The sequence below is a fragment of the Strix uralensis genome, chromosome 6, assembly GCF_047716275.1.
Source record: "Strix uralensis isolate ZFMK-TIS-50842 chromosome 6, bStrUra1, whole genome shotgun sequence".
NCBI classification, from domain to species: domain Eukaryota; kingdom Metazoa; phylum Chordata; class Aves; order Strigiformes; family Strigidae; genus Strix; species Strix uralensis.
Window position 1 is genome coordinate 33,464,762 of NC_133977.1, and position 27,227 is coordinate 33,491,988.

A 27,227-nucleotide genomic window follows, 5' to 3' on the forward strand; every position below is an offset into this window, starting at 1 on the left:
GGCTTCATTCACCTGACATACATCTCTCTTTAGGCTGTAGGGATATACACCACTGCTTTTGTAATTCTATATGTCATTAGCTGGGTAATGGATGAATACATGGCTATATTTTAAGCTCACTGCAAGGACAATGATTAAGGGGACAAAAGCATTCTTTAAAATAGCATTTTTCTTTCAAGAGTAATTATGATACAGTCAGAACAGCACTTGTATACCACTCATCTTCAGGAGAACTTTGCTAAACATTAACTAGTTGCTCCTCATATCACTTATGGCGTGGTCTCTATAAACATGCATTAATTTCCTCATCAGTTTAACAAAGATGAGATTGATAAATTAAAACGAGTTGCTAGAGACCAGAGATTAAAAGACATGCACCAGGACTTGGGCCCTCTCAAGCCCTGTGATCTGGCCTGTCTGCTAACAGTGGAAGTGTTAACTGATTTCTCCTCTTTTATTCTAATGCGGTCCAGGTCAGATCCCATTCATTAGATGCATTAAACCAGAAGTAACCATCTCAAGAGCTGTGTTCTGGCCAGTTTCACTCATACTGAACGCATACACAATTTTACCCATAGGAGCACTAACAAGCATGTTCCGTGTCCTGTCTTCCCCTGTACCATCTACAACTGTCCTCCCCCCCATTCCCCAGGTGATTTCAAAACCAGCCAGTTTCCAGATTTGGGTCTCCACATGCCAACAAAAATACCTGTACTGCCATGGCAAATGTTTCTTTTGGTGGCTGTGCCAGGCTATGCTGGTTTGTAGTGTGTATTAAACCAGGTCAGAAGATTTCTCTTCTGCTGAAAAGAAATCACATCTGGTACATCACATCCCTTACCAGTGCTTCCTCCAACAACCCGCCCAGAGTTCCCCATCTTAATGAAATAAGTTGTCACTCCATCCTCAGCATCTTTCTCTTAGCCTCCATCTAGCCCTGGCAGCCTTCACCTCTTCCTTCTGGAAGAAGCCTCAATAGGTAAAACAGGACTTCAATAAAAGCATGAGAAAAAAGCTGTGTGAAACCTACCCTATGCAAAGCCACAAGACCTCGCTGTCAGGATTTGCTTATAACACAAGACTCCATCCCCTCCAAGTAACCACTTAACTGCTGACCTATTCCACTGGGCAAGGCATGCAGAGGGAAGAAGGATTCTGCAAATGATTTACACTGTAAAACATCCTGAAAAGAGAAACTGAAATGCACCCGCTCAGCTGTTGAGCCTGACTCACTCAGACACTAACATCCAGCGTGGGTGCCACTGAAATGACACACCAACTTCATGTATTCATGGATCTGCCTGCTTCTACCAATTTTGCATGTGCAAGAGGGCACCGTCACCACACCGTGGGAAGCTTGTGATCTGCAAAGTTAACTGACCAATCCCACAGGCTCCAAGCCTGGAAGAAGAGGTGGTAGCAGCAACACAGACAGGGCACAGGAGCCTGCCAGCAGTTTGCGTTAGATGGATACTGACCCTTGGATGATAAAGCCTGCTAGCGGTCTGCTGTGTTTACAGTTATACAGCAGATGGTTCCTTTAAAACAGAAAAGCTCAAAAACAAAACAGGAGGTAGCCCTACCACCGAGTTGTTTGGTGAAAGTTTCCTACAATTTTTCCATTGTCAGTCCCAGCTGAGAGATGTTTGTTATGGAGAAGTCACACGTGAAAAAGAAGACAAGCACGTGCATGCCAGGAAACTTCAGTAAGTGTTATTCCCAACATAAGATCCGTGGCAAGACATTCTGGGTCTCATCTTCAGAGTACCAGTTTGTCTTTGTTTCTTCCATCCAGCCCCTTGTTTCTCTTCCCTCCACCTTCTTCTTTGAAGCCTCCTTCAGACAATTTTGAGCAATCATTACCCGCTCCGCCTGTTGCCGTATACCCACCACCCCCTTCCAAGGCAGCAGTAGGGCTTGGGCATTTGGCCCATATTGGAGCCCCATCCCTTTGGCACAGCCAAGGCTCTGTGCTTCACTGCATCCTACACAGCACACTATCAGACTGCTAATTCAGCTAGCTCATGAAATTTTGCTCAGCAGGCACCAGATAACACTTCACAATTCATTTTAATTGCAACTTCTTTGTAATGTTTTCCTTTCTTTGAGTGAGAGAAGAAAATTAAAGAATTGTTTGATCAGGTCTGTACTATAATACTGGTGCACATCTAAAGCAATCCTCACTTTCAAAAAAACAGAAACAAGTTTACTCTGGAAAAATAACAACCCCAAGTGATGGCTCACAGCTGCCTTTCCTGAGCTCCATGCACCATCCTACTAATCTTCCTTGTTTCTCTTCCAGTCTGCTGCCCCTACCACCTCCATACAGGCCCAAACCTCCTCCATCTCACATGGTGCTTGCTGTTTCCTCACACACACACACTCTCCTTGACAGCCCATTTTCAGTCTGACCCTCTCCAGAGTCCCACAGACCTAATTCCACCATCCCATATAATATCCCCCTTCTCAACAGCTCACTGCCTTCTCTTGCCATGAATGGCACAGAAGGGGGTGTAGAACAGAAGAAAACAGGCAGGCAGGACTGCAAGCACTGAATTCAACAAGGAAGCTGTAGCCTAGCCATTGGCATCCCTAAGTGCTTGCGCTTCACCTGCATGGCACAGACCATGCCCTTTCTCTTCAGGCCAACACACAAAGTATTTTCAATAGTAAACTGTTCCCTTTTGCTCTCTCAGCATTCAAATTCAAAGCTGTATTCCCACTGAAAATATTTCTGTGCTTTAACAAAACCCAACAGACACCTAGCCTCTGAGTCTACTGCATTTTCTTTCATTTCTAGCAGAAGTCTGCTGTTCGGAGTTTAGTCAAAGGCGCTGTGAGAATCCTTTCTGCTTTACCACACCAATTTCCACTGCTGATCACACAAGTAATCAGCATACTGCAGTATGCAAGATTGGTCAGGCAGCTCATGCCTATTCAAGTGCAGCTACATCCAGAAGCTTGACTGAACAGTAGGAAATACAGAAGCCCACAAGCTTCTTATTTATTCTGTAGAAGTGACTAGAGGCAAGAGGAGGCAGTCACACCGTTTAGTCAATGAAAAATACTCTTTAGGTAGATTTTAGATGCCTAAATTCAGAAGATCCACTTGGGAGCTTTCAGATGCCTGAGGCATCCCATGTTGAGTGCCTAGGCACTACAGGAAAGAGTGGCTTTGGAAACTTTGTTTCACAGGTTAACCAACCCAAGACAGTGCAAGAAGGTTTTACTCCTTCCTCAGATCTCTCTTCCCCTCCCTTGTTACTAAGGCTGGAAAGCCAAGGATCTTAGCAAGCCATAATCATTCCCCTTGTCCTGCAAGGCAGATGGGTCAAACCAGCTGTCCCATAAGTTCACTGTGAAAAGTATGGGATGCTGCACAACATACCAAAGCTCACTTTCATCTGGCACCACGTCCCCACCATGATCAAGAGAGACACACTCTGTGCACGTTCATCCAGGAGGATCAGATCACTGTCCTCATGGTCCTCAAATCCCTTAGTACAGAGAGGGATTCTGCTGGCTCAAGGGGCTGATTAAACAAACAAAACCTTGGATCAGACACACAATCACGGCAGAGAGCTAGAATACAGTCTCCTAGACTCAAAGCAAGGGAATACTCATGAACACAGCTGTTAGAAAAAGATCTTCACTTCTCCATATGCTTTTCCCTTACGACAAATTATTCTGATCAGAAAAAAAAATGTCGGTTTTAGAAAAAGTAGCTAAGTTCAAACAAATCCCAGCCACTCTTTTCTACACCACAGTTTCATAAAACCTTTTAAGGCAGATGCTAACATACAGCTGTGCATGCAACAGCCACAGAAACGCTGTGAACAAGGACCAGTTCAGGGTAGAGTTATGGAAAGAGGTGCTGGCACAGCTTCCTCTGCCACCGCTTACAATGCTGTTTTGTTCTTCCCTAAAACTGTTTTGTTTAGGGCCTTCTTTGAAAATTCCACGACAACACACATGCGAAGCGCCGGCACAGACACATGGGCTCTTCCAGGATTGCTTTCACCATGGTTAATACTTCTCTCCCCCAAAACCTCCTCAACCACAGTCAGTTCCATACATTCGTTACTTCATGAGCAGGGATATACAGTCTCATCCACAGTTTCTGTCTGCCTGTCCCTGCTCCTCCCAAAAGTCACCAAGTACTTCTGTGACAGCTGCTTTTCATGAATTTTGGACCTGGCTTTGAAGGCAGCTGCAGTGATGGGGCTCACACACCCCATCATTGCGGTTGAACTTCATCCACCTATGTAAATCACACCAGCCAGTAGTCTTGATGACACAAAATCACAGCTCAGTGCACACTTCTGTTACAGAAACATTTAGCAGTGTAACAATGTAGGACCTCAGCACAAGAAAATTAGGAAACACTTGAGTATTAATGATAGCTACGTAAAAACCTCCCCATTTCCTCAGCAAAAGAGCACTTGACCCACATTATCTAGAAAGCAACAGCTTGCTCGCTGCTCTGTGCAAACCCTACTTAAAAAGAAAGAAAAACTGACCCACATTTGAACTGTCTCAATAATCAGTGGCACATAAAGAAAAGGCTCACGAAGTAACACTATTAACCCGATGTACAGTGTTCGATGAAGGCATCTCTAAAGCAATTTTTCTTTTGCGGGACTAGTACTGAACTACTTCTTGCCTACAGCATCCAAGCCTCCACTCAGAGTAAAGTTGGTTACTCCACACTCCTGTCCAGAACAATCCTGCCCCATGAAAAAAACAGCTTCCACCTCAAAAAATATATTTCATAAACTACCAGCTTCCTATTAAGGGACATATTGGGAGATGCCGTAGAGATATTATTTGTCAGGCATTCAGAAAACAAAGCTAGATGGGTGGCCCATGGTGCAAGGGGCTCTGCTGCAATAAGGAAATCCATACAAGGATGCCTGCACCAAAACTTTGTGATCAAATTAACATGTTCCACCTACACTTCCATGCCCACCTCTTACTGTCAGTGACTTGTAAGGTCTCTTCTATTATTTTAACCCCCTTCTTTTCCTATAATCATTGAGTATTCAACTGCACATTTGTTTTGCCAGACCTTTCCTACCCAGTCTCATTTTAAAAATCTTTTGGAACAGTTAATATTCTGGTTAAAAATAACATCATGTAACCCCATATATATGGAATTTATACACATGCCACCTATACTGCAGCATACACACACTGCAGAGAGTCACCACTCATCACAAATAAACTCTGGATATCATGGATATTTTAAGGCCCTCATCACCGTGATACCTAAATCAAAAAGATGGCTAACAGGAGAATTGTTCTGCAATTCCCCCACCATCACGTTCCTTTGCCAGGAGATGCCACTTGCAGTGCAGTTCATCAGAAAGCAGTCCAGTGTTCTGCCGAAAAGAGGTCAGAAATGGAGAGCGACAAAGAATGTCAGGAAGAGGTGGTGCTGGAGGTCTGCAAGGCCCAACTGCAGCACACTGGGCAAGTCATGGCCTGATTTACTAGAAATAGGTATCTTTTCCTCTGCAGTGCTGGTAGCAGAAACAGGCAGGTGGGCCAGGCTAGGCAGCAGAAGAAAGGGGCAGAACGCCAAGGTAAGCCTGAAGCAAATTAAATATCAGAAGGCAGCAGGTTCCTTTGAGACTGCTTGGTTGCTCTTTTGGCAGAGGAGGAAAGCAAGCCATTAAAGAGGCAGAATACACCCGTGTCGACTTCATTTGCAGCACTAATTGCCATGCACGTGCGCTAATTGCCCTCACATGAAGTGCAAGGGAGCAGGCACTACTTGAATCCCATGCAGTAGGTAAGGCTTCCAAAGTAACACTTGTTGGATCATGCTCTCACCACACACTCCACTCATACCAAAGCAAAATGGAGGGAATTGAGGCAGTGTCCTTTTTTAACAAAGTTATCCATTGCAGTTTATTTAGAGACCAAAGAGGAAACTTTCAGCCAGACTGCCAGAGACTTTCAAGACATTAACAAAGTTTGGAGCTTCTTACCAAGATAAGAGGAGGTAACAGCCACTGAGACAAACTGTTCTCTGCTCTCACTTTGGAGCACAGGGCAATGGAGATCTACTCTACAGCTACAGATACCTTATGCAACTGTTTCTCCTTTTGTCAGTAAGCAGCACCATTTGATTGCTGTCAGTGAAAGCTGACAGCTTCCAGGGCTCACCCTGGCTACCTGCACAGGTAAAGTGCACCAGAAAAATAAGCACTGGCTGCAGGAACACAGAGCTGCACTGCCTGGGGTCTTCTGTGGCTGTTCACATCATTAAGGAGGAGAAAGCAAGGAAACAGGAAAGGAAGGGTGGGCTGCAGCAGGTGGAAAGACCATGCTCAGCCATCCTCTCTCCTGTTATGTTAAGGGTTTCTTGGAAATAGAGCTTTATGCCCTTCCCTCCAGCAAAGTCTGAAAGCAGCATATGTCCCTATCAGGATGTTGTCCTTAACATCCTTCAGCTGCATCTGTGCTTGCTCCTAGCTCCTTGACACTGTTTTCTCACTAGATGATACCCACCCCTCTGATCTGCCAGCTCAGGTGCATATGTGCACCTCGCAGTCTATTTTGGTCCAAATAAATGGACTAAACTAACTTTGGTGGGACTGAAACCAGGCTGGGAGCAAAAAACATTTCAGCGACTGTCTCTTTGGCAGGTACTGCTGCTAAAGTACACACAATCATAACGGGAAAGCCAGAGCCTCCGTGATCCATTACCACATGGGTGAAGAGGAAAATGCACATTTTGCTACTAAACTTTTTTACGCTATTTCTTCTCAAGGTTTCTTTTCCCAGGACCTACAGAGGAGTCAGGCTGGGGAGAGAGACAGGAGATACTGCAGACACATCTTCCACCAGCATCTCTGAAAGTGTGCACTGCAGGGTGCCTAGTACAAGACAGATGCTTTTCAGTAATGTGAGGATTAATCAGTGTAAATCAGTCACTATTGTTCTACACCAGCTGTCCCTTCATACAGAAAAGCCCTGAGGGGAGTTAAAGGCACTTTGCAAGCAGCCAGAGGGAAAAAGGTATTTTTGGTGATAGGCAGAACGCATTTAGGTTCCGACTCATTTCTTGTGGTGCTAAATAAAAACTAGACAAGGCAACAAGGATTTAGGGTATGGTTTGAACAGAGGTTAGATTCCTGTTAGATCTGGCTGGAACAGGGAATAGCAGAGGCAGAAGAAATTATCCTGTCCCTTAAGATTCAAAAGTTGTTTAACTTGGTCCAGTAAATTGCAGCCCTACCCAAGGCTACTGTTTGTGCAGAAGGAACATTTTAGGTTTTTCTTCTCTTTACTGAAAGGACATCAATGCTTTCTCCCACTCTGCCCAGACCCAAAGCATGTAGCACAGAGGGTGACACTGTCTCTTCTAATAGAAAATGGCATATATGGGCAATGCACTAAGTTAATAATATAAAATACTCCTGACTTACACAAGCTACAGTCTCACCCTGGAGATATTATGGTAAAGATTGGTCTGTTCAGAAAAGTTCATCAAAATAAATTGAAGAAAATTATTTAAACCTGTGTGAACACTTCTCTTAACAAGCATGACTTTATTTAGTTTGCATTCCCTCTGGAAGTGAATTAAATTAACTAGGTCCATTTGCATCTAAAATAGAAGAGTAAGGTGATTTCAGCAGCGGACTACAGTCTCTATATAGTGGGCTCTGTATTGTGGTTTCACTAATCCACCTGGGATTACCTTTCCTAGACATCATTACTTGGACAAACTTTTAGTGTCATGACTACAGCCAGATACTCATTATCTACATTAAGGAAGAAGGAAAACAAAACAATAAATGCAGTCTCCTAACTTTCTCTAATGAGAGATGAAAATATTTTCAGGAAATACTTCCTTAAGTATTTGTTCACAGTCATTTTTACCACAGCTGAAAAAAAGCATACACTTTTAAGAGCCTGCGGAGCAGCCCTGGAGTGATGACAAGTTAACTAAGTACACCTATCCTAACAGCTGAGAAGGACTAGGCACTGAAAGGGAAGTCACCTGTGAAAGGACACTTAACGTTCAAGCTTATAGCTTGTACAGCAGTGCTTTCAAGAATGCCTCATCCAGGAATGAGACCCAGCTGTGTCAGATGTCATACAAATGTACCATTTGTGACAAAGAGAACTGAAGGCTTTGGGTGGGGTGGGAACTCAAGCTAGGTGAAACAAGGAAACTAACAGCCAGTTTCAGCTGAGAGCAGCTAGAGAGCTCTAGTCATAGACATCTCTTCTTTACTATCTACTCCTATCTTGAGCTGTGCTTGCTTGTTTGCTTATAAAAAAACCAAGTAAACAAACAAGGAACACACCTTTGTGACCCCAAAGAGCTCATATACAAAGGAGAGGTTTTTTCAAATGGATCTGTGATTAGTACCTACCACAAATGGTTTAGGCTGACTTGGTCTTGGTGCAGTGGGATGGTGTACCTGACCTTTGGAAGTATCCTTCAGTGATATCATCTCTGGTTTTGTAGCTTTCAAATGTTATCAGTGCGTCTGTCATACCAGAGGGGTGACACTTGCTCCAGCATGCCAACATGACTAAGAAGAACAAGCCTCAGCTCTATTCCCTCATTTTTCTGGTTTGTCAACAGCCTTGCAAATTTCTCAGATATGATAGTAAGACCCACATATGCACAGCAGCTATTTGGTGGTGCACTGCTAAAGAGTCCAGATTAGAAATGGAACAAAGAAAAAGTACCATATTCAACATCAATTAAGAAGGCAAGAATGTAATTACCCAGTACAAGATCTAGGCAAGATGTCAGAGCCTTTTCCCAAACTAACACGACTATCTATGTTATGTTTTAAGTAGATGCCACCACCTTGAGCAGGAAAATACCCCCAATATGTTGCATCACAAGGGTGGTATAATCCTGTCTTACTAAGAGGGGAGAGGAGAAAAAGTACTGGTTCAGTTCACCTTCAGTTCAGAGATCACTGCAGATTGCTTTTTCAACTGACAAATACTGTGCAATTCAGCATTTAAACTTTTAGATTTTTCCTCCATACCATCTGAACAGAAGAAACGACTAAGTATAAGAGAAGACCTGTTCAGCGAGTAGTGTTTAAAAAGCTCAAGTAGTCCTTCCTGGCCTTAAGATCCAGAGAGTTCACCACACAATAGCAGTTCCCACACTAGTAACCTACTTCATGTTTAACAGTTTTAAAGATTGCAGTTAGCTGTTAGCACGAGTGAGACTGACATTTTAATTACACAGTCTCCCACCACACTGCAGCGTATCCTCTTTTCCTAGTACCACAGAGCATTTCTTCCTTTCCTCTATGAGATTACTAGTAACAACCTGCCCCAAAAAAAAAAGAAATCCCATTCAGCTGGAAACAACATCATTAATAACATATCCCTTGGTCCACCTGTTTGTGCAATTCTGTGCATAAATACCCACATATTAAGCAAGAATACACACAAAGCTGCTGTTGGGTACCTCCCAGCAAACGGAAAGAGTTCATCACTCAGCAAGCATGTCTGAGTAGCTCTGTCATCTGTGGGCTGACCAGCAAACTACTGTTTTTAGAAATGCTGGTTTGAGTAGTCCCTTACCACATTGCTAGCTCTAAGAATTCAGTTTTCAGAGTCTGAGGGACACAGAGATCAGTGCTTGTAGCAGTTAGTCTAGAGCAGAGAATAAAGGGAAGGAGCCATGGCTTTTTCTGCAGGGGAAAATACAGCCAGGGAACTGTCTGCATTAGCAATGTTTTATGACAGATTCTTGCAAGCAATGTCATAGCCTTTTCTTTTGACTATGAAGTGAGACAGAACGTCTTATACAAGCTGCAAACACGTTTAAGGAATAAACAGTTTGCGTAAGCTGCTGCTTTGAGAGATAAATTTCTAATGTCTGGGGGAAGAAGAAAAAAGAAAACACAAACCTTTCTTCATTTATATTCCCCCTCTGTTGCAACAGCACAGTCCTTTGTTTACTGTCTGCAAAGATGCATTCTGGTACTCGTGGAATGTGTATGTTAAATTTGTAGAGCAGCTTTAATCCAACTCAACCTCCCAAAAGCAAAGTTTCCCAGGAAAAGAGAGGATGGTAGCCAAGCACAGCAGTACCACAAAGGCCCAATTCACAGTAAAAATTTTTATGGGTGTTGCATGGTTGTGTAAAACTTCTCATGAAAAAAGAAAGTTTAATATTTCATCTGAAAATTTATCACTCAAACTGCAGAAAAAGCAGCCTAGCTAGAGCAATTAAAAACAAAATCGGGGCAGGACTGAAGATGTTTTGAAATATACTTCTCTTCTGGTATTTCTGCTGCTATGAAGCAGGAGAAGCCACAAATGATGACCATACAGCGCGCACTGGATTTGCTTGATGCTACTACTAGAGACAGTCCAGATTAACATCTTAAACACACAAACATGATTTGTGTTCTTGATGTCTGGGAAGAAAGTAAGGATACATCACAATTGCATTAGTGACTTACAAATATGAAGAAAAAAGGACAAGATATTTTATTTGCAGAACCCTGACAATACAATGAAACTTTCTATACTGAATGCTGTAATGAAAATTCTACTCAGCATCAGTGAGGCCAGCCTGGCACTAGAAGCAATGCTGTTGGTGATGCCAGTGCTGTCCATGAATTCTTAAACTTACCATGTAAACGCACCATCTTTGTGGTGCAAAACTGACTGTGTCTGGCTGAAGCCGTTCACAAGCCTAATTACCAGGCTTTTGATCAGAGAAGGGCATCCTAAGTGTTCAAATGCAAGGTTGAAAGAAGGCAGAGCTTTAAATTGTGTTCAGTCCATTTCTCTGAGTGTCAGAACACGACCATCTCATGCTAAATTCTACTGCAGATCTGTCCAACAATGCCATTCCTGTACCTGACAGCAATAAAGCTGGCAAGACTTATCACCATCGTAAAACATCAAGTACAGATTTCCTTGGGAGTGGTCCAGTTGCAGGTGCTAAAAAGCATTTTTACTCTTGTCTTGGCCTGACAGCCATTTTATGTGTGATCTTATTAAGTGCTAGAAACGTCAAGCTTTCCTATGATAAGGTGAGAACATTTTGGAGTTCAGGAGACAAATACCAAAAGTCTTGTCTGTTTCTCACACCCCCTCATAACTAGATTATCCTTTTCAATATCTTTGGGGTTGTGTTTTTTCATTCACATGAGATTTCCCCTTGGGTTTTTACCTAGCCTGAGGACTGCATAATAATGAATCAAATTAAATTTCTGGCAGCAGCAGGATACATCTCAGGTAAAGAAAAAAAAATATTTTTTTTAAAGTATCATCAATGTCAAAACAAAGAGAAGAAAGAGCATCCCTTGGATGCAAGATATCACAAGTTCAGATCACTAGGCTAGACTTCAGAAGGAGGGAAGGAACTAACATCGAGAATATACCACATCAAAACACAGGACTCACAGGAGATGAAAAAGTCACACAGCAGTTATACAGGAACCCCACCCACTTCCCAGAAGCTGTGAATCTTCACATTCCTTGCACACACTTTGTCACTGTCTTATCCCTCTGGGCCATGAAAAAAACCCATGTACCACATCATGAAATCATGTAGCACATCATGAAATCACATAGCAGCTGGGAGGCTCTGGGGAGATTCTGGTGCACTCCAGCTCCTTCCACACTACATTTTCTGGGTACAGATTACCTCTGCAAGGTGCCATGTAAATCCTACAGTATAAAGCAGACGGGAAGATAAAGCTTGCCCAAGGCTAGCAAAACTTGGAGCCTTGTCTTCTACCTCCCCAAACAAAGGCAGGTATTCTCTCTGAACCGCACCCACCTGCACAGAAAGAAAAAAAAAAAAAAGAGGAAGAGAGGAACTTTTCAAAGCATGGGTTCTCAGAAGCCACTACCAGCTACTTGTGGACCACTTTACCACACACATGGAAGCTGCTGTCAAAATAATTTCAATATTTACCTCTGTGTTTCAGCTACTGCTGGAGATTTTTCATTGTATCTTCTATCAGGACAGAAGGAAAGTTCTTTTAGTTCGATTAGAAAATGAGAGTAATATCCAGTACCAAAATACAAAGACTAAACCAGCTATTCCCAAAAGACTGTAATTATTCCAACTACTGCAATGGCCAAAAAGTTAGCAATTGTTCCAATTTTCTTAAAAGACTGCGAGGGATCTATGCTGCATGACTGAAAGATTAGCTAATCAAACACAAATTGAATACATTTGGAGAGCAGTCTGGTGCCCAAAGTTCACATTCCAGCAGGGCAGAGTCCCAGTCCTCTTCCACCCCAGACCCAGTGCTGTCCAAGCAACAGCAAACTCGGAGCAAAAGGACATTTAGGAAGCACGGAGCCAATTCGGGCTCTGAGAGGGCACAACCAGTTCCAGCAAGCCTTTAGCACTAGGATAATCAGCATTTTGTTTCCACTGCCATTCAGGTTTATAAATTATCCGAATGCAGTTAATCACAAAAGACCATTTAAATAAGATGTCCTGCCTTGGATGGGTTTCTGAGTGAGTATAGGGATCACAGTGGTGTCAAAGCAAGCCATCGAGCCCAGGACACTGAAGTACAAGTCAGTGACTGCTTTCTAAGATTAGGACATGAAAAGCTATCCTTCTGCCTCATGCATCTTGATGAATCCCAACATTCTGTGGAAATACCTTCACCTCTCCAGAAATAAACAGAACTAGCACACCCTGCCTTTTCAAGGGTGTCATAAAAAAGCCTAGAAGGACAAGCCTTTTGCTAGAATTAGTGTATTTGGCAAAGCAATGGACCTAAATCATCCCCATCAGGTTTCGTGTTCAATTCACCAAGATCCAAGCCAGCTATAAGACTGCAATTGCTACCACAAGGCTGAGAGAAATGAGTCAAATGGGTCAGTTTACTGAGACAAGGAATCTATTAAGAATCCAGGAACGCAGAGAAATTAGACACACAGCACTCAAACACTGTTACATTAACAGTTTTTTATATCAGTGAACATTACAGTGAAATATCAAACTAATGCAGGGTGGTGGGAAGGATGATAAACCAAGGTGGGGAGGTTAGGAGGTGGCAGGATCATAGGGCAATTTAGGAGATAAGAAAAACAGGTATGCCTTTGTAAACCTCAAGCAACACATGCATTCCCAAGACATACAGACAATATTCCTTCTGAGGACTAATTGATATACAATACCTCAGGGATTTAATTAATTACCTCTGTTACAGAATTACACTAGGGAGGTAACTATCAAATGCAACAGTTACTGAATATTTCGGGTTGCCATTTTTTCCCTGAACAAAAGCCTGCAAATTATGAATTTTTACTAACTTCAGTCAAACTGCTGCTCAGGTAGATTCTTCCGTTGTTAGCAGTGCTGGAGCACATCTTACTGTATGAAAGCTCTACTGATATCAATGTTTATGCAGAACAGGACATTAAGTGCTGTTTGAGGCACAGGGTATCTGGCCTCATGAGGCCAAGTGCCTTCAAATCACATCCTAAACGAACATTAGTGAAATTTATTTTCCAGGTGGACCAAAGTAAAACAGGCAGCAAACAGCCATAAGAAAAATGACACACAGATCTGTCTGCATTTCAGGTAGCTCATCTCTCCTTTATGCATAAAGGCCACTCTAAGACAATGGAAGTGCAATACAGTGACTTCAGTAGCACACTTCTGAGAATCTGTTAGTCTTGAAATCAGTCATCACCTACATATCTTAAGCATACTGAGGGTGAGATGGAACACACAGTACTAGTTCTTCTGCTATGTGACTAGCTTCTTGTTGAATGCCATTAAAACTGCATTTAAAAAAGCATCTTTACGAGATGCTAGAAGATATCCACAAGAATCAAGTTGATATCCTATTACAGTAAGAAGTTGGTTTTAGCCCTGCTGAAGTGACAGTTTATTTAGGGAAAGGAAAAAGAGACTGCACATATTTTCATACCAATGTCTTCCTAGAAATGGTTAAACTGAAATGCTACAGTTTCGAGAGAGCCACCATGCAGCTGCGGATCAATCATGTATTACTGACATGGACTGAGAAGGAGAAAGGCCAACACATACACAGTTCTCAGAAGTGAAGAATGAGAAGTACTAATGTAATGTTATTATGATGGAGGCGTATGGAAAGGGGCCGAGTAAGAATGAGTTCAACGTCAGGAGCCTTGAATCAGAGTGCCATAAACAAGAGCCATGTGCTGGGGCAGCTGTTCAGAACTGCACTATCAGAGATCCTTTGCAGAAGGTTTGCAGTAGTATTTGGGGATGAAAGATCAGAGCATTTTGGTTTCTCTTTCAATGAGGTTACTGACAAGACAAAAAAAAAAAAGTATTCATCTTCCCCAGTCTTGTGTTTTCGAGGTACCTTAACAGTCACCCACTCACACCAAGTTAATAAACTACAAAGGCTTAACTGTATCCTTGAACAAGGAACCTCAAAAAGTTACAATAAAACAGGTTTGGATGGGGAAACAGGAATAAATCTAACCTCAGTCCACTGGTTTGTTTGATGTTTGTGTATGGCATTCTTATCCCTTACCCCTGGTCCCCCACCCACTCCCACACACAATCCCCATCCCTTTTTAAGTCTGATTCAGAGACCAATAAACTCTGTTGTGAAATTCCCTGTCCCTTAGCCCCTAGTCTTACAAAAATGCCAGTGCTTACCCAAGACTATCTGCACTGAGGGCAGCTGGTCTACTCACATGACTTCAGTTAAGCATCTGCAACACGTACACTGTAAGTTCTTCCCATGCGTCTGTACAAGTTTATGTACAAGCTAGGTAGTTTGTTTCTACTGGAACATAAAATAAATCTCAGTAACATCTTTTCGTGAACGCAAGACAGTTTATTGATAAACAGTATATTTCTTTCTCAGTTAAGTTTTAGATAGTCTCATTCACATGTAAAGTACTTCTTATATGAATCCTGGAGCTGAATGGATTTTCAGAGCCCAAAAGCACATCACAACCAATACATGGAAAAGGCTGGCCTAAAAAGAGATACACTGTATATACAAAGAGAGGAAGACAGACTTGTATGCACTGAAACACATTTGTAACCCAAACTGTCCCAGAATAACACAAGGACACAAACCTGAGGACAAATACAGTCATCCCCTCCCCACTTAATCTGAAAGCAGTGCCTCTAGAATTAATTGATCATAGGTACACAAAAAAACCCCTTTAAGCAATCAAGATTTGTAGTTGGCAGAGTGTGATACATTTAACGTGCTCTGCTTCCAGCAGCAGTCGTTGGATGTGAGTAAATTCTCAAACACACGATTTCTTTTTCTCCCCTCCCCCAGCACTGAATAACTTCTGAATATAATGCAATAATTTGTATTAATTAGCATTTTTTTGTTCCAATCAAACATCAGTTTAAGAAGTCAAGATCATTGCCTCTATCTGATAAGACTCGCAGAGGTACCCAGTATACCTGCTGCTTTTAAAGTTAGGGGTGCTCAGGGCGCTCTTTTGAAAGACAGACCCCACACTTCTCCAGGTAGCAAAGAGAAGTCAGAGCCTACTTTCAAAATCCAGTGATCTCAAAAGAATTATTAGAAAAGCAGCTCAGTTAAGACTGAACAATCATAACTACCTTTACTCCTATCACCTTACCAATTCAGAAAGAGCGGACTGCCTTAACCCTTTCATCAAGCCTGACTAACATAGCCTCAGACCAGTAGTGCTAGGAGAAGGTAATTCAAACAATGAAAGCATGCATCCTCAGCAAGGGAATCCAACAAGTTTCCTTTCTCCCAAAAGGGACCTACAACCAAGAATTTCACTCTCTTGAGAAAGAAAAGCAGTAAAGTTTTTAGCAGGCTCCTGAGCCTCATAAAAGTGCTCAGGAGTCTATACAAGAGTCACCCAGCTTTGAATGTTAGTGGATCATAACAAGAGTGTATGATTTTTTTTCCTGGCTTGGAAACAACTGGGAGAAGATTAAAAGAAAAAAGGCCACACAAAGAAGAACTAACTTAAGTATTATGGTTATAAAATACCATGAAAAAGAGAGGAAAGGGGATACACATCCTAACCAGCCTTTCTTCTGTGACTGCTGTGGATAAAGAACCATCTGGTCACGTAGTCACAAATGCATTCACATCCACTCCTGCTCCACAAAACCCAGGCTGATGTGACTGCCAGCGTGAAGTCACTGAAAACAACTTAACCCCCTCTTCTCGATTTATCTGGTCTTCGTCTACCTTTGCCCTTGTTAGTCTGAAGGGGGAAAATAGGGCTTGCGTGCATCAGTGGGGCAGAGCTGAACACAACAGATTTCCATGGCAACGAGATACAGCCCCAGTGAGGAAGGCCTGTTAATAGCTGTGAGGCAATGTGCTCGGCAGAAACAGATTTTTCTATCAGACAGCCAGAGATAGCAGCTCATGTTCATACGCAAACGTGCAACCAATCTGATTCTTGGCCTTGTACAACCCCACTGAATTCAGCCAGAGCTACGCCAACGTAGACCACAGCAAGATAGAGACCGGCATTTGGTGTTAGTAGGAAAAATAAACAGGCAACATGGAGAGACACTCTTCTTTTGAAAACAAAGTAAGAGTACTCCTAAGACATTTCTCATTAACCAAACATTTATTGTCAAACTGCAGGAAAACCCAGCACTAGTGTGAAAGGGAAAGCAACTGTATAATGCACACATCTGTACATACTGTACCATCACCTACTGCTTAAGCTTTTACCTTTGACAAGTGCACATTTATCCACAAGCCCAACCTCTTACAAATAACCCTGCTGCATTTGGAAAGGGAGGGAGCTGTAATTATCCAAAATTCTCTACTGAGGGAGCCAATCATTTGGCCTTTGTGATTTAGCCTCTTTCCCATTAAAATATTTACCAACACTTTCCAATATAACGATATTTTATGCACTTGTTAGTATCCTCCAAGCTCAACTTTGCTTGTAACAGACTGCTAAGTCTTCTGGCCATAATGATGACGAGCTTTGCCTTCACAGGCAAGAATACAGTCTCCAAATACACTGAATTCAATAGGACAAGTCTTGGTTTATAGAGTTAAGAGCACACACAAGGCTTTGCAGGACCAGAGCCCCAGTGAGGAAGAGCTGAGGCCATTAGCAAACTTTTCCAAGTCAAGCAGAAAAACAGCAACTGTCCTGCTCACAGCGTATAGTCTGCTGGAAATGCACAAAAAGCCATTTATATCAAGCATAAGAAAAATATGCCATGTACAGTTTATAAAAATATCTGTAAGAAACTAAGAACAAAGCCAGAAACTGTCCGAGTAGGCTTGACGGGGGGGGGGGGGGGGGGTGGGGGTGAAGAGCAATTTCATGGGCTATTTTGTAGAGCAGAGCAGTGACAGCCCCATCCTACATAAGTTTTAGCTAAGCCCTACAACTTTTCCTGACACTGCAATAGGTGGAACTCAAAACAACTATGAAGAGAGACTCAAGGCAGGTACTACAAGCCCAAGGCTTGATTTTGTATTATGTGACAGGACTGTAAAGCTACCAAACACCTGATTTTAGTAAACAATCCCCAGTCACATACAAGCATCAGGGCTGACTCTGTGACTGGCTCATCCTTGTTCAGAGTCCTGTTCATCAGAAGGATGAGGATTACCACATAGTCACAATGTTTTAAGTCAATGGCTCCCCGATTGCCAAGGTGTCTGGTAAGCTTAAAGCACATAAGCCCCAAGGCTGCTTGCTTCCTTTGAAAAGTAGAGTGGCGCCTTGTATTGCAGTTGTTTATACAGATATGGTAATTAAAAATTGCACTGTAAAGCATTCAATAATGGACTTATTGTTCCCGTGAACCGAACTGCTCCAGTTAAACATGATATCACAAGCTAAATAATAATCTGCACTTATACTTTTTTTTAAAACTTCTTTTTCTGGCTGTATATGATCCCTGGGCTTCTTCACCGTAGATATTTCCAGCACATCTCAGAGCAAAACACCTTCCTGCTACACCAAAAGCTTACTCCACATTCCCACGGAGCATGCTCTCCGACACCTCAGCAAGCACTGCGCTGACACTGAACCCAGACTCGAGAGTGACACACGAGGATAACCTCTAGCTGATAAAAATGTCAAGACTTTCCACATATTTCTCAGTAACACGGCAGCACACGCGGATACCATTCCACAGGTGTGCTTAGCACAGAGCTGTTTACATTAAACACAACTGAAGGGCATTAGCAGGGCTGGCTAACAGCACTGGAGCAGGCGGTCAAGGGAAACCAGTAAGGCACATTTAGTAAACATTTAGAGCCTTAATGAAGAGCAGCAATGACAAAACATCCCAGCTATAAAAGAAGCAAGATTACAGGCTAGTCACCACGTTGTACAACATCCCATCTTGCGGCAGGTAACCGAGGGGTTCAACAGAAAGCCCCATCAGCCTTCCAGCATCGGGCAGGCCTGTGGAAGTCAGACAACCCCACTTTCCTCACCCTTCAATGCGGCGGGCAGGTGGGGGCTGCCGAGCGCACACCCGAACCGCTCAGGGCTCGCCTACCTGCTTCAGGAGGAACTTATCCTCCGCGTTGATCTTGAGGGAGACGGCCAGGTGGATGGCGGAGAGCACCACCCCGCTGATGACCGCGGCCCTCATCCGCACCGGCAGCAGCGTGTAGATGCTGTAGATAAAGAAGACGGTCCACCAGATGCCCTCCGAGGCACTCCTGGGCCAGACCAGCAGAACCCCTACCACTTGCACTGCCAGGATCACCAGGATGACAGAGTAGCACGCCAACCACATGTGGTCCTGGTGGAAGTCGTTGCGGTTGCACACCATGCACAGCACCACCATCAGCAGGATGGCCAGAGAGAGCACCACGACGTAGGATACCTCATAGTGGCCGTGCGCGGCATGGAAGATCAGCATGACCATGCAGACCAGCACCAGCACGGCCATGAGCATGGTGAGGCTGCTCTGGTTGAGCCGGAAGAAGTAGCGCTGATAGAGGCGCTCCAGTTTCTCCGACTGGAACTTCTTGGACCTGAAGATTTGCAGCAGGCTGCTGCAACAGCTGCCCATGGAGAAGGCCACCTCGGAGTCCCCCTCGTCCCCGTCCTCCTCCTCCAGCTCCTCAATCTTGGCCTTGATGCGTCTCTCTTCCAGCCCCAGCTCCACAGACCGGGGCCGTACCTCCCCCTGCTCCCCCAGCTGCCGGGGGCTGGCATTGTTGGGGGCAGTGGGGGAATCACCCCCGGGCGGGTGGCGGGACCGGTGACGTCGGCTGTCGTCACCGTGCTCCTGCCAGGCGGATTTGGACCTAAAGCTCATCATCCTGCAGCCGCTCTCCCCACGGCTCCGGCTCGCCTGGGGCTCGTAGTCTTCCTCGCTCCTCCACCTGCTCGACATGCGGGAGGCCTTCTTGCCCGAAGACCTGTTGGGAGGCGGTGGGTAGGAGTAGCCATTGGCCCGAGCCTCCGCTTCGCCCCAGGCCGAGCGGTGCTGCTCGGTGCCTGCCCAGGGCGCGGGGCCGCCGAAGCCCGGGGGGCTTACGCTGTTGGACCGGGACATGCCCTAAGGGAAGGGGCAGCGGGCGAGGGGACAACCGCCAAGCAGGTGCAAGGGGCTCCCCCGCCACAGGAGATGAGCAGCTGGGAGAAAACCCCAAAAGTCAGCAGGGGAGAGGAAAAAAAAGAGGGGGGGGAAAAAAAGGCAAAACCCGCAAACGCCCCCAAAGTCTCGAGAGCAGCCGGGCGTACCCCAGCGCCGGGGTCTCCCCGGCGGGACCCTCAGGGCAGCGCGGCGGTGGCGGGCGCCATCGCCGGCCCCGGTGCTTCGACACCCCCGAGCGAGCTCGGCACCGCCGGGGCCGGGGCGCCCCCGCCTCACGGCAGCTCACCCTCAGCCGAGCCGCAGGGGCTCCGGGCGCCGCGGGGGAGCCGCATCGCAGCGCGCCGCGCCGGCCCGGCACCCGCCGCTCGGGGCCGGGCGCAGGGCGGGCGGGCGGCGGCACCGGCCGCCCCGCGGGGAGGCGGGCGGCTTTGCCGCGGGCTGGTCGGCGGGGAGGGCACAGAGGCTCAGGCTCGTAGGGCCGCGGCAGCCGGCGGCGGGAGCATCCCCTGCCGGGGGGACCCTGGGCGCGGCGGGGCTGCCCGGGGTGGGCCGGGCTGCGGTGGCGGCAGCGCCCCTGCCTCGCCTCGCCTCCCAGCGGCGGCAGAGCCCCGGCGGCAAGACAGGGCCGGCGGCAGCCGCACTGCTCATGCACACGGCGCCCGCCGCTGCCGCTACGCCGCGGTGCCTTCGGGCGGCGGGAGCGCCTCTCCCACGGGCACCGGGGAAAGGGAGCAACGAGCGAATCTGAAGGGGAAAAGAGAAGAGAAAAAAAAAAAGAAGAAAAAAAAAAAGGGAAAAAGGCGTGGGCTCGGCGCTCCCTCCCCCGCGCTATCAGAGGAGCGGAGCAGCGGCGGCGCGGGGCTACGGGCGGCAGCGGCCCCGCGCGCGCCTCTGTCAGGGACGGCGGCGGCGGCCCGCCCCGGCCCCGCGCCTCTTTGTACTCCCCATTCAACCGGGCGCCGGCCGCGCCGGCCCCCGCCACCGCCCCCCGCCGGCCCCCATTGGCGCGCCCCCCGCCGCCGCCCGCCGCCATTGGTCGCCGCCCCGCCAATGCGCGCGGCCGAGGGGGCGGGCCGCGGCGGAGTGGCCGTTAACTCCTTCGGCGCTCGGCGCCGGCCGTTGGCGCCTCCCGAGCGCGCGCTGCCTCAGGCGCCGCCTCGGCGGCCTCGCTGAGGCGCTTCCCCAGGGATCGCCCCTACCGCCGGTCCCCGCCGTAACGGGAGGCAAACGGCCTTGTCTCCGTGTTCTGCCTCATCTTCAAGCTGCGGGCTCCTGGGGGGTAGCTCCCCCCCGAGGAAGGGGGGAAAGGGAAACTGCCTCCTGCTCAAGAGGACGGAAACGTCAACAGTAAGCACCTGTGGCCAAAACACTGGTGAACAGAGGAAGGTAAAGCCCCAAAGAAACCTCTCCCAACCTCGGTACTTATTGCTAGACCTACTACTAACACAGCAATTAAGACTAAAATACGAACACAGGCTTTTAGTTTGTTGGGGTTTTTTGGTTTTTGTTTTTTTTCCCACTACATTAACTACAGCCCACGTCTTCATCTGGGATGTGCCACAGTCTTACTAGAGCCTATATCCCCTGACCTGGTTAGCCAGACTGGCGGGGGGCACAGGGAGGGTACCACAACAGTTCCCAGTAAGTTTCAAACACCAGACTCTACAATGGTCTTTCAAATGATCCAGTCTTTCTGCAGATGTGAGTTAACCAATTCATGACTTAGTGTTTTGAAGGTAAGCGTCCTATGTACTAAGAACAATATTATTGCTTGATGTTCTGTATCATGTTTTATTAAAAAGTCAAATCAGATAACTTAAGTAGCTGAAGTTGATAATTGTCTACATGTTTGTCCAAACATTGAAAATCCCTGCTCAGAAGTAGCCCTTAGTAGTAGTGGTGCTGAAGCTGTGGTTATCAAGGGACAGAGATAAGGCAAGGTTTGTAGAGAGGTACCATTGGTGGATACAGTTGGAAAAAACAGATAACCTTCGAAACACAAGCCTGTCCTTTACACTTCCAAGTAACTCCATGAACTACATCAGTTTAGGCTCTTCTGCATTTCAGTGAAGGTTTGTAAAATCATATGCTGAATTTTCAGCAGCTGTTGCCACAGAGCATCTTTTACTGACCAGGAATACACTTAACAATTTTCACTAAAAAAATGCATGAAACTATTACAGTGGTGCTCACTTACGTGGCATTTTCCTGCCAGATGCTACATATTGCAGTTGATCAAGATTGCACAGTTCCCTTTCCACGTGGAGACATTTTTATATATAAATAGTACTGTCTTTCAGCTGGAATTTATCTTTTCTTGGGATATACAATGCTGTCACTACCCATACACTAGAGTAGAACAAAACTCAAGAATTCTGTGGTTGGCTACTCTGGATGCACAGTGCCTGAACTCTAGGGATAAAGACAGTGAAATGATTCTTCAGTGAGTTGTAAATTGGGACAGGTCTTTTTGTTTTGCACACAAAGTCCCATTTTGGAGTTCTCTCAAAGCCAGCAGAAAGATCTCACTTTTTCACAAAAATGTGCAACTGTAAAACCAAGTAAAGGGAGAAAGATGACCCACAACAACTTAATGTTTAAAATTAATTCTGCTTGACAGAAAATGACTAAGTAGGTATGTGTAAGAACCAGGCACATTCCAGATCCAACATCGACATCTTACTACATTTAGTTCTGGATATCAACAAAGCATTGCTCAGGTAATGGGACAAATAATTTTATGGCTCTTATGTTTCACTACCGGGAGTAAGTCAGGCCTTATTTAGCTTTTGCATGATGATAGCCCCTGGAAGCCTGAATCCAAGGCAGGATTCCAATGTACAGTAAGCTATAGCCCATTCTCCAGAAAGTTTACATATACACGTACCAGAATCCGGTAGTTTCAATTCTAGAGTAGCATTCATGTTTCTTTTCACTATGTCATTTTGTTTGACATATGAATAGTTTCGTTTTTTTCTAATGTTACAATAAGTTGAAGTCATCAAAGTTGTTTTTCTTAAAAAATTCCTTAGCCAGAGGGGAAAAAAACACATCGTCCTTGCTGGAGGGGAAAACAAGTCTCTGACCAAGAGTTTGTAACTTTAAGAACAGATAGGTAAATATGAGGTGGCAAGCTTAAAGAAAGGTAAAGGAACAGTTAGAAGAGACTCTGCAATAAATCTGTAACTTGTGAAAACAATAAGGATGCTGTATTAGAAGCAAAAGAGTAGTGCCAAATAATTGGGCGCTTCATGCAATGAGGATATATAGGGCTATGACAAAGATGATGTAAGATTCCACAGGGATACTAAAAGTCTTAAAATTAATGCTTGCTTTTAAGTGATCATATTACTGGATCTCCTATCTCGGAAGAAAGGTAACTAGTAGGATATTGTAATATTAAGGATACAGATTGCAACATGGACAGTTTACCTATAGCTTTCATTCTAAGTTTCTCCAAGCCCTGGCTCCTGTTTCTAATTCAGGAACCTGATTATAAATGGCAGATAAGGAACTATGTTTGTCTCACCCAAAAGAGTTATGCAAGAAAGCAAAATAACTGCATATCCTGGGTGGCTGTAAAGTCATTTAAAAATGTCTAGCATTTATTATAAGAACATTCAGGCAATTATTCTCTGTTAATAAATTATACATAGATAGCAGTTACCCTTTCATAACTTAGTCAATATCTGAAGAATAACCATAAAAGTGAGGAGCTTCTATATCTCAGTCCCAACATGACTATTTACAAACTATGACCTTACTCAATACAAGTATTCTTTGTATTCTAATCTGTAAAATGTAAAAATTTACTATTCCTTATCCAGAAAGGCCAGTGTTCCACCTTCCACTCTAGCTTAGCCTTCCCAAATACTATTCACCCAATCATAAAAGATTGGGGGAGGGGGGGGGGCACAACATTCTGTTAGGTACCTTCAATCGTAATTTAATAAAATTCTGGATTAAAATTGAACCCTGCCTCTTTGGCCTTCTCTCTTTTTCAAAAAGTATTTATCTGGTTAAAATAATACCTAAATGAAAGTAGACACATGGAAGATTTAGAGAATGCTAGCACAAAGTTACTAGAATGATACCAACTCCACAATATCCTTCAGGAAGCCATGAGAGAAACAACATGTATAGTCAGAGCGCTAAGTGAAGCACAGATCTAAAGTTCTTCAATACACAAACAGTCCATGCAAGTTCTAATTTCAGCTGTAGCCTCATAAATCTGTATCAAAACATTTTTTAGTTTATTATTATTACAACAGGTGCAGTAGACAAACATTAGCATTCTTTCTTTGCATTATTTACTTAAAACAAGGAATGACATCTAGATAGTGACCTCAGAACACACGTCACACCTTTCATTTTTCATGGCCTTCATGCACAAGATTCACACAAGTATTAAGTCCAGAACTCTCAAGTATCTACGTTCCCTAAATTACCGAAGCTTTTATAAAACAGATTCTTGGTCCTCTCACTATCTTTGCATAGTCCAAAGCAGTCCTCTGAAACCCAGAGCTAATAAAAAGATTAATTCAACTTGGAGGCATGAAATACTGAAACTAAACAAGCTACCATTATATATTCTCTTGCTTCCCCCCTCCCCCCAGTAATCTGATGATTCACAAGGAATAGAACCAAAAGTGAGTAGAAAACTATGAAAACACAAAACCACAACCATTTAAAAAATAAAGTCCAACCCAAACCAACCTGATCCATCACTGACTTCTAGGTTTTTCAGGGGTACATAGAAACCTAGCAAGACAAGGTGCTTACTGAACCAGGTTTATCAGCTTTTTCACTGCAGCAGCCACATTTCACCCCAAATGCAGAACTAAAAGTATCTGCATTCCTATGCTGTTTAGGACAAGCTAGAGCTGGGACACAGATCTGCAACACATGCATATGTACATATGTAATACAGGACTGCATTATGAAATTCACCGTAATGCAAATAACTCATGTGGTCATTCACAGCTATTTCACATAATCCTGACATTAAGAAAAAAGTAGCCAAGGATTCCCATTCTTTACAAAGACTGTGGACACAGCAGCTCATTTGTTAACTGCAGCCTGTATGTACTTACTCAGTATTCAGCCTTGCTAGCTCACCTATGGATAATATCAAAGCAATGTTAGCCCAACTGAAATAATTGTTCTGAGTGAACTCCTGTAGCCTGTATGAAGCTCAAAGCAGAACAATTATGCTTTTGGCACATAAGCAATAGTTTTAAACTAGATTATCAAATACTTTTACACAAGCTGTAGCGAGGTTCAGTTTTAAATTCCACTTACAAAATTACTATACTTATTTGCAGTACAAGCACAAATAGTTAAGGGGCACCAACAATTAAGGTCACACAAGTCTAAAATGGAAGTATATGATAAGCCTTGTCATTGTAGCACTAAGCAGACCAGCAACTCATCAACTTCTACTACCAGGAAGCCTAGCTTCAGTACACCTGAAAACAGGGCCCAGAGTCACGTGGTTTTGCTCATCAAATTTACACTGAAAAAACTGGACTGATAGCATCCTAATTATGTGAGGAACCACAAAAGGGTGTATGGAAAAGTGTTATTCTGTCCACAAGACTAGCAAAACCTAGTCTCCAATGTTTTCACCTTATTTTCTGTGTCTACCCCCCTCCTTATTTACCCTGACATGAGATTAGCACATGCTATAGATGGTCTGAAACCAAGCACTGACACAAGTTGCAGAATCTCTGAAATTTACACTTTCTTTCAAATCTGGCTAGTGCTTTTAGTGACTGTAGTCCCAGTCAGCAATATTGCCTACGCTGTTTGCATGAGAAAGGCAGGCTTGAATAAAAATATACGAAAACAGACTTTTTATTGAAAAGTTATTCTGAATTACAAAACTTCAATGGGCAGATAATACATTGTACAGTACATTTATTCTTAAGAAATAATATAACAGGACTCCAATGGTAGTTTATTACGTGAACAAGTATCAGTTTAAAACATAAATTACATCATATGCTTTTTAACACCAGTGGTATATAGTAGTTTCACATCCTTCCACCAGCAATTTATTTCTTCAAAATCTGGCAAGCTATGGCCTGATCTGCAGTCATGTATCACCAAGAATTTGGAGCACACTGGCCCATGAATGCTTACATCTGCCCCATGTTTGTACACACCTGTATGCCTAGAGCAGGCTTCCAAATATCCTTTGATTTGACAGTACTTTTTGAAGAATAATTCAAAACTTTCAGATTGCACAGTTCACTTCTGGTAGGGCTTTGACAATATCAACTGCTACTTTCCAGTCTCTCCAGAAGTAAACTAACCCACAATGTCTTACTTCCAATTTCACATCCATTTTCTTGCTCATGCAAGAAAGCTTTTTCCCCGTTCCAGTCTGCTAACTTCAGAACAGCTGAAGTGCTTTGTTTACTTAATTTAAATTGCACCAAAAAGCTGAGTAAGGAAACACATTTAATACTCAAACCAGCAACTTTCCCAGAAGTAGTTTATTGAGAGGAACAGAGGACTTAAACAGAGCACCTAAGCCAATGCATCCAGCTCCCCATAATAATGTAATAAACACCTGGTAGAGAACGAAAGGGACTTCATGTCATCAGCACACCAGACAAAACACTGCAGTATTTCCATTAAGTGCTGTTATTCTGCCTTTAAAAAACACACCAAAACCAAAAAAGCCCAAACCAAACACTACCCCCCACCCCAATCAACTACTGGATACCAAGGGAAAAAAGGAAGTTTCATGTTTTGTCAACTCCCAAATATGCTCTGGAAAGCAGAGTGGTGGCTCTGTATCCTCCATTACCTCTCCTCTTCTTCCATGTCATCTTTTTATTGACTGTCATTTAGTAGAGAAGATCAGCACTCAGTATCTTTTTCTTATCCAGTAAGTGAAGAGGTGGTATTTTATCTGAAGAAACCTTTAACTAAAAGGCAAACTGATTTCATAAAAGGAACCTAGTGTTGGGCTGAATGGAGGGCCTTCCACTTCCTACATCCTCTCCACAACTGAATTTTTCATAGGCAGGCTAGATGCAGAAGAAACAAAGGGCTGACCTTTAAATTGACATCAACTTAAAACTAATTTTAAAGATACCTGAAATGCCTATATATATTCTTCAGATTATCACTCACTGTTCTTAGAGTAAGACTACCTCATTGTAGTGCCTAAGAAGCTGAATGTAGATTACACAGCAAAGATGACTCTGCAAGTTCAAGTGTTCAAACTAGAAAATGTCAGTATTAAAGTTTTTAATGTACACTTCTAAGTGATTACACTTGTAAGTGATAACAGATGGTTTGCAGAAGGATTGTGCAGACTGTCTGAAGTAGGAGTCAAAAAGACAGAACAAAATGCAATTCAGTGTTCACAATTCAACTGAACAAGCCTCTGCAAAAACTTCCACTAATGAATTTCCCAATAACACCCCCCTGTAGTACCAGGCAATGTAAAATGTCTACGTACAAACTATATGGAATTAATTAAATCTAGAGAGGCAGTTTGTTGTGACACAAGAGTTTGTGCAAGGATAACTAGATATGGAAGTGTTTCTAAATATTGTGAATTATGCTTTTACAGTGGAAGATTGAAATAATACGCATCTACTTAAAACACTAGAAAAATTAAGGTATGACAGTAACATCTCTTCCCCTAATATTAGCACATTATAAATATCAGCACATC

The 27,227-nt window shown here is 44.0% G+C and overlaps 1 protein-coding gene and 1 long non-coding RNA gene across 5 annotated transcripts in view; one reads left to right on the forward strand and one right to left on the reverse strand.

Moving 5' to 3' along the window:
• ADCY5 (adenylate cyclase 5) overlaps positions 1-19,887 on the reverse strand; it is a 224,107-nt gene extending 204,220 nt beyond the window's left edge. The window contains exon 1 of the mRNA XM_074873615.1: positions 18,479-19,887. Coding sequence (XP_074729716.1) covers positions 18,479-19,489 — 1,011 coding nt within the window. The 5' untranslated portion in view covers positions 19,490-19,887. The remainder of the gene's footprint in view (positions 1-18,478) is intronic.
• A 767-nt stretch (positions 19,888-20,654) lies between these two features.
• The window catches only part of LOC141945438 (uncharacterized), a 30,125-nt gene continuing 23,552 nt past the window's right edge, over positions 20,655-27,227 (forward strand). For all 4 annotated transcript variants that reach the window (XR_012629514.1, XR_012629515.1, XR_012629513.1 and 1 more), the window contains exon 1: positions 20,655-20,917. This is a non-coding gene — a long non-coding RNA (uncharacterized LOC141945438). The remainder of the gene's footprint in view (positions 20,918-27,227) is intronic.